The following is an 8,414-nucleotide window of genomic DNA, read 5'->3' as shown; positions in this document are numbered from 1 at the left end:
ATCCCTCAAGATCCTTCCTACACCTTCCAGCCAATTCCCCTCACTCTAAATTCTAATGCAAAATGTGAAATATATTCAAGTTATTAATCAGCAATACTGTGCCTGTACAAGTAAAAAGATTAGAGAGGGTGAAAAAAAGAGTTCAACAGAAAGAAAGAAACTTCATATCCTTGCCTCTTAAAACAGCTATCAGACTTGTCATCTACACCCTTCACTTAGCAGTGGACTATGCCAAAACAAGGGAATTAATAAACTTTTTGTGTACAGTGATTCCCTTACTTTTGAATTCTAATCTAACATTATATAATGAAAAATTTTGTTTGTCCTTTTCACAAAATATAATGGACTTTCCAACCATGCCCAGGTCTAAAGGGTTAAAGCACTTGAGAAAATATAAAGGACCTATATCTCTATTGCCTTCAGCCTTGTACAAATTAAGATAGTCACGAGTGAAAACTTATGTTTAGTACTGACAAACTTCAATTCTTTTATGATTTTTCATATTTGATCATTGTTTCCCATTAGAGGTAGCACCAGAAACAAGAGAAGGTCCACATTCACTTACATTCATTCTTTAGCTGTCATGCGCAATGCAGTCAAACCACAGCCTCCTATCAATAACCAGGCCTCACAGACTTTTCCATTGTTTCCCCAAACCATTTCACATGCACTGATAAAGTCCTCTGACAGCATGGTGACTCCTGTAAACCACACTCCCCATTCATTCCATCCATTCACACTCCTGCATGTTCTGGCCTCAATCACTCAAAATCTTTTTCACTCTATCCCTCCATCTTCAACTTGATCTCCCTCTTCTCCTTGTCCCCTTAATTTCTCCATTTGTCCAAACTATTTCATTACACCCTCTTTAGCTCTCTCAACCACACTCATTATATTACTACAAAACTCTCTTACACTTTTCTTACTCCACATACTGTCCTCAAATACTTCATTTCCAACATATCCACCCTCCTCTGCACATCCTCAGCTATAGTCCATGCCTCTTATCCATACAACATTGCTGGGATGGCTAAACTTTCAATCATACCCATTTCCACCCTCCCAGACAAAGAACTCTCTTTCCACACATTTGTCAATGCTCCTAGAACCTTCACCTTCTCACAAACCCTATGAATAATTTCTGCTTCCATGGTTCCAAACGCCACCATGTCCACTCCCAGGTATTTAATTCAATTCGCTTCCTCCAAAGTTTTGTCACCTATTTTCTCAGCTACAACACGCAGTGAGTACAGAGGTAGAATTCTTTCTCCCCAGGAACTTCTGGTTATAACAATATTCATAAACATATTCACTAAGGTCTGTGGGGCTTGGGTTGTGGAAAAGGGACTCTGGTTTTGGTGCACTATACATACCAGCTAGAGAGCAGATGTATGTGAATAAGGCCATTTCTTCATCTGTTCCTAGCATTACCTTGCCAACATGGCAAAAGGCGAACAAGTATAAAAAAATATATATTCATTAAACTGTGGTGCTTAACTGTGGATTTTATCTCCAGTTTCAGTACATTATACATGGTATCTAGAGAATGGATGTGTGTCAATGAGATCATTGCTTCTCTCTTCCTGACACTACCTCAATACAGCAAAAAAAAAATCTTACTCAAGATGATTCCAAATCCTACAATGGGGATCATTTTCACATGACTCAGGTAATATATTCAGCTGGCAACGAACATCACTACATGTGAATATTTTTCTCATGACAAATTTTTCCACGACAATAATATAAAAAATCTCTCATGTAAAGTTCTGTAAAAATCTTTTAATATCCACTAAAGTCACCACGCTAACAAGGGCTGCAGAAACATGGGGTATGGTCTACTGACTTCAGCTATACTAATAAACAAGAGAGTATAAGATGAAAATATACACTGAATCAACTAACATTTCATGAATGCTACCTTTTCTCCAATATACTAAAATTATACATACAAAAAGGGTCAGAAAATGTTAGGTTGACGTATTTCATTCAAGCTGTGGTGAAATCGATAGTAAAGTGTTCATTTGCTCAGCCAAAGAAAGGAAAAAATATATATACATATACACATTTACAAGAATTCTTAAGTTAGCCTTAATATCTCCAACTAGGAAACCACATCCAAAGACACTAAGAATTCTACACCTTCATGGCAAACAAATGCCTATAAAAGGTCTTATGAAAAGCCTTCAAATCTGAAATCGCATAAAATAAAATAAAACTTCACACTAATTCACTATATAAAAGGTGGAGCCCACCATATCTGCCACAAATGTTTTATGCACATTCACAGGTAACATTTGATTAACAATTTCAAAAACACCTCTAGGAACCTTATAACTGTGGCAGAAGTTCAATTGGAGTAGAGAACTTAAAATCATCAGGGAAAAGTTCCTTTGCATGAGGGTACATGAGTTTGTAAGACTGTCTGATTGTGACATCTGCTACACCTGCAATATCACCAATTTCCTTTTGAGTCCGCTTATCTTCTGAGGCCTGTTAAAGATGAAAGCATTAAATTAAGTATGGTTACTACATAGAAGCAAATATTATTTTTTTTTTTTTAATTATACTTTGTCGCTGTCTCCCGCGTTTGCGAGGTAGCGCAAGGAAACAGACGAAAGAAATGCCCCCCCCCCCAATACACATGCATATACATACGTCCACACACGCAAATATACATACCTACACAGCTTTCCATGGTTTACCCCAGACGCTTCACATGCCTTGCTTCAATCCACTGACAGCACGTCAACCCCGGTATACCACATCGCTCCAATTCACTCTATTCCTTGTCCTCCTTTCACCCTCCTGCATATTCAGGCCCCGATCACACAAAATCTTTTTCACTCCATCTTTCCACCTCCAATTTGGTCTCCATCTTCTCCTTGTTCCCTCCACCTCCGACACATATATCCTCTTGGTCAATCTTTCCTCACTCATCCTCTCCATGTGCCCAAACCACTTCAAAACACCCTCTTCTGCTCTCTCAACCACGCTCTTTTTATTTCCACACATCTCTCTCACCCTTACATTACTCACTCGATCAAACCACCTCACACCACACATTGTCCTCAAACATCTCATTTCCAGCACATCCATCCTCCTGCGCACAACTCTATCCATAGCCCACGCCTCGCAACCATACAACATTGTTGGAACCACTATTCCTTCAAACATACCCATTTTTGCTTTCCGAGATAATGTTCTCGACTTCCACACATTCTTCAAGGCCCCCAGGATTTTCGCCCCCTCCCCCACCCTATGATCCACTTCCGCTTCCATGGTTCCATCCGCTGCCAGATCCACTCCCAGATATCTAAAACACTTCACTTCCTCCAGTTTTTCTCCATTCAAACTCACCTCCCAATTGACTTGACCCTCAACCCTACTGTACCTAATAACCTTGCTCTTATTCACATTTACTCTTAACTTTCTTCTTCCACACACTTTTCCAAACTCAGTCACCAGCTTCTGCAGTTTCTCACATGAATCAGCCACCAGTGCTGTATCATCAGCGAACAACAACTGACTCACTTCCCAAGCTCTCTCATCCCCAACAGACTTCATACTTGCCCCTCTTTCCAAAACTCTTGCATTTACCTCCCTAACAACCCCATCCATAAACAAATTAAACAACCATGGAGACATCACACACCCCTGCCGCAAACCTACATTCACTGAGAACCAATCACTTTCCTCTCTTCCTACACGTACACATGCCTTACATCCTCGATAAAAACTTTTCACTGCTTCTAACAACTTGCCTCCCACACCATATATTCTTAATACCTTCCACAGAGCATCTCTATCAACTCTATCATATGCCTTCTCCAGATCCATAAATGCTACATACAAATCCTTTTGCTTTTCTAAGTATTTCTCACATACATTCTTCAAAGCAAACACCTGATCCACACATCCTCTACCACTTCTGAAACCACACTGCTCTTCCCCAATCTGATGCTCTGTACATGCCTTCACCCTCTCAATCAATACCCTCCCATATAATTTACCAGGAATACTCAACAAACTTATACCTCTGTAATTCGAGCACTCACTCTTATCCCCTTTGCCTTTGTACAATGGCACTATGCACGCATTCCGCCAATCCTCAGGCACCTCACCATTAGTCATACATACATTAAATAACCTTACCAACCAGTCAACAATACAGTCACCCCCTTTTTTAATAAATTCCACCGCAATACCATCCAAACCTGCTGCCTTGCCGGCTTTCATCTTCCGCAAAGCTTTCACTACCTCTTCTCTGTTTACCAAATCATTTTCCCTAACCCTCTCACTTTGCACACCACCTCGACCAAAACACCCTATATCTGCCACTCTATCATCAAACACATTCAACAAACCTTCAAAATACTCACTCCATCTCCTTCTCACATCACCACTACTTGTTATCACCTCCCCATTTGCGCCCTTCACTGAAGTTCCCATTTGCTCCCTTGTCTTACGCACTTTATTTACCTCCTTCCAGAACATCTTTTTATTCTCCCTAAAATTTAATGATACTCTCTCACCCCAACTCTCATTTGCCCTTTTTTTCACCTCTTGCACCTTTCTCTTGACCTCCTGTCTCTTTCTTTTATACATCTCCCACTCAATTGCATTTTTTCCCTGCAAAAATCGTCCAAAAGCCTCTCTCTTCTCTTTCACTAATACTCTTACTTCTTCATCCCACCACTCACTACCCTTTCTAATCAACCCACCTCCCACTCTTCTCATGCCACAAGCATCTTTTGCGCAATCCATCACTGATTCCCTAAATACATCCCATTCCTCCCCCACTCCCCTTACTTCCATTGTTCTCACCTTTTTCCATTCTGTACTCAGTCTCTCCTGGTACTTCCTCACACAGGTCTCCTTCTCAAGCTCACTTACTCTCACCACCCTCTTCACCCCAACATTCACTCTTCTTTTCTGAAAACCCATACAAATCTTCACCTTAGCCTCCACAAGATAATGATCAGACATCCCTCCAGTTGCACCTCTCAGCACATTAACATCCAAAAGTCTCTCTTTCGCACGCCTGTCAATTAACACGTAATCCAATAACGCTCTCTGGCCATCTCTCCTACTTACATAAGTATACTTATGTATATCTCGCTTTTTAAACCAGGTATTCCCAATCATCAGTCCTTTTTCAGCACATAAATCTACAAGCTCTTCACCATTTCCATTTACAACACTGAACACCCCATGTATACCAATTATTCCCTCAACTGCCACATTACTCACCTTTGCATTCAAATCACCCATCACTATGACCCGGTCTCGTGCATCAAAACCACTAACACACTCATTCAGCTGCTCCTAAAACACTTGCCTCTCTTGATCTTTCTTCTCATGCCCAGGTGCATATGCACCAATAATCACCCACCTCTCTCCATCAACTTTCAGTTTTACCCATATTAATCGAGAATTTACTTTCTTACACTCTATCACATACTCCCACAACTCCTGTTTCAGGAGTATTGCTACTCCTTCCCTTGCTCTTGTCCTCTCACTAACCCCTGACTTTACTCCCCAGACATTCCCAAACCACTCTTCCCCTTTACCCTTGGGCTTCGTTTCACTCAGAGCCAAAACATCCAGGTTCCTTTCCTCAAACATACTACCTATCTCTCCTTTTTTCACATCCTGGTTACATCCACACACATTTAGGCACCCCACTCTGAGCCTTCGAGGAGGATGAGCACTCCCCGCGTGACTCCTTCTTCTGTTTCCCATTTTAGAAAGTTAATACAAATATCATCCAATATGATGGCTTCCTGAAGATATGTCTACCTAAAATTTTTATCTTCACATACATCTTATAAGGATAATTTTTCAAAATGGGTTCCTACCCCTAAACCTGTAAGGAAGCATAAGGTACAGATAACAAATTCTCTGATGTAAATTGGAGATGTAAAAATGTAATTGGTACAAATTCTTGTGTCTGTATCAATTCACAAGATATTTAACAGTTATTTCATTGGGATCTACGACTGCTCTCCAATTATCCTAATACTTTCCAAATTAAATTTTTCCCAATATGCTTATATGTTAACTCTCTGTTAAGTAAGTGTAGACCCAACATTTGTAATATTTTTTCTAAATATTTCACCAGATGGGTAAGTCAAAATACTCCACAGCACACCATAATGGCAAAAAAAATTCTCTGCAATGCTACCTTTAAAACAAAATTTCCAAATGTACTCAGACACAAACCTGTTAAAGTTCATCTTAGGCTAATGCTCACAAAAAAATAATGGCTTTGGTGTCTCACACTTCTGACACCAATATTCCATACATGTCAACATGCTACATGTCTTAAAAGATACAGTATAAGCACTAAGAAGTGTTGGCAAATTGAATATCAGCTTCCTTTCTTCCAGAGCTAGGCAGTAAAATTCTGTTACTTTAAGACTGGATGAAGCTTTATCCATTGTCTCTCATCACACCCTTTCCTTGATTTTGGCACTTATACCAATTACTGGCATATTACCTAGTTCTTATACTGAACATGACATGGGCAAAACATATCCCAATCATGGCCATGTCAAGTGAAAGGAATATCAGAGAGGAAAGAATAAAGAAATTAATCGTCTCCTCATGTCTGCAGACCTGAATCTTAAATGAAGAAAAATTAAAGGATGAGGGCAAGATAAAAGAAGGAAGAGATTTCTACTGCTTCACTGTTCAAGCATAGAAGGATGTATCATAAATCAATCCTTGTGTGGTTGGTGTCCGCACAAAAATTAAAGCAGCAACCAAACACGAATTATGGGTCTAAGCTTTCATCCTTGTATGGAGTACTGATCTCACATCTGAGATGTTTCTAGCTCTACATCCTTATTTGAAAGAGTTGAGGTGAAAGTGGTCCAACTTATAAACTGTCCCAGGCAAACTCCCAGACTTGACCCTCTTGCCCTAAGTAACAAAGTTGGTTCACTTTCCCACTTCTATAGGTATTACTTTAGTTTTTGCTCTTGAGAAATGACTGCTTGTATGTCTCCCACCACTAGCGAGACCATACAATACTCAGCAAACTGCCGCGTCATGATTATTGTGAGGCCATCACCAGCTCAAGGGTAAGCTGCTTTGATTACTGCTTCTTTTCCTACTAGTCGAAGCTTTGGAACTCCTACCTTTCCATGTCTTTCCCATTAACTATGACCTGGCACATTTCAAAAGACATGATTTTCATTTCCTCCAAATTTTGTAAATACTTTCCCTTGCCTCCTCGTTTTTCCTTTCATAACTCTCTCTATATTTCAATTACCGCCCGGCCTTGATGTGGATTTCTGTATATGACTGGAGCCTTCAACATAGAAGTAAAAATCAAATAATAATAACAATAATACTTTTATATTATACTTAATTCTTGTCTCCCATGTTAGAGAGGTAGCACAAGGAAACAGATGAAAGAATGGCCTAACCCACCCACATACACATGTATATACATAAACGCCCACACCCGCATATATACATACTTATACATTTCAACGTATACATACATATACATATACAGACATATATTTACATATTCATACTCACTGCCTTCATCCATTCCCGTCGCCACCCCACCACACATGAAATAGTATCCCCCCTCTCCCTCGCGAGGTAGTGCAAGGAAGAGACAAAAAAAAAAAGGCCACATTCGTTCATACTCAGTCTCTAGCTGTCATGTCTAGTGCACCGAAACCACAGCTCCCTTTCCACTTCCAGGCCCCACAAAACTTTCCATGGTTTACCCCAGATGCTTCACATGCCCTGGTTCAATCCATTAACAGCACGTCGACCCCAGTATACCCCATTGTTCCAATTCACTCTATTCCTTGCACACTCAAAATCTTTTTCACTCCATCCTTCCACCTCCAATTTGGTCTCCCACTTCTTCTTCCCTCTACTTGACACATATATCCTCTTTGTCAATCTTTCCTCACTCATTCTCTCCATGTGACCAAACCATTTCAACACACTCTCCTCTGCTCTCTCTACCACACTCTCTCTACCACACTCTCCATCAACTTTCAGTTTTACCCATATTAATCGAGAATTTACTTTCTTACATTCTATCACATACTTCCACAACTCCTGTTTCAGGAGTACTGCTACTCCTTCCCTTGCTCTTGTCCTCTCACTAACCCCTGACTTTACTCCCAAGACATTCCCAAACCACTCTTCCCCTTTACCCTTGAGCTTCGTTTCACTCAGAGCCAAAACATCCAGGTTCCTTTCCTCAAACATACTACCTATCTCTCCTTTTTTCACATCTTGGTTACATCCACACACATTACCAGGAGAGACTGAGTACAGAATGGAAAAAGGTGAGAACAATGGAAGTAAGGGGAGTGGGGGAGGAATGGGATGTATTTAGGGAATCAGTGATGGATTGCGCAAAAGAGGCTTGTGGC

The 8,414-nt window shown here is 40.3% G+C and overlaps 1 protein-coding gene across 1 annotated transcript in view; it reads right to left on the bottom strand.

Annotated features, from left to right (window-relative positions):
* Positions 1-573: 573 nt before the first annotated feature.
* Positions 574-8,414, bottom strand: part of TfIIB (transcription factor IIB) — a 77,462-nt gene continuing 69,621 nt past the window's right edge. The window contains exon 7 of the mRNA XM_071692641.1: positions 574-2,493. Coding sequence (XP_071548742.1) covers positions 2,332-2,493 — 162 coding nt within the window. The 3' untranslated portion in view covers positions 574-2,331. The remainder of the gene's footprint in view (positions 2,494-8,414) is intronic.

The sequence above is a fragment of the Panulirus ornatus genome, chromosome 1 (genome assembly GCF_036320965.1).
Source record: "Panulirus ornatus isolate Po-2019 chromosome 1, ASM3632096v1, whole genome shotgun sequence".
NCBI lineage: Eukaryota > Metazoa > Arthropoda > Malacostraca > Decapoda > Palinuridae > Panulirus > Panulirus ornatus.
This window is presented reverse-complemented; position numbering and strand designations above follow the sequence as displayed.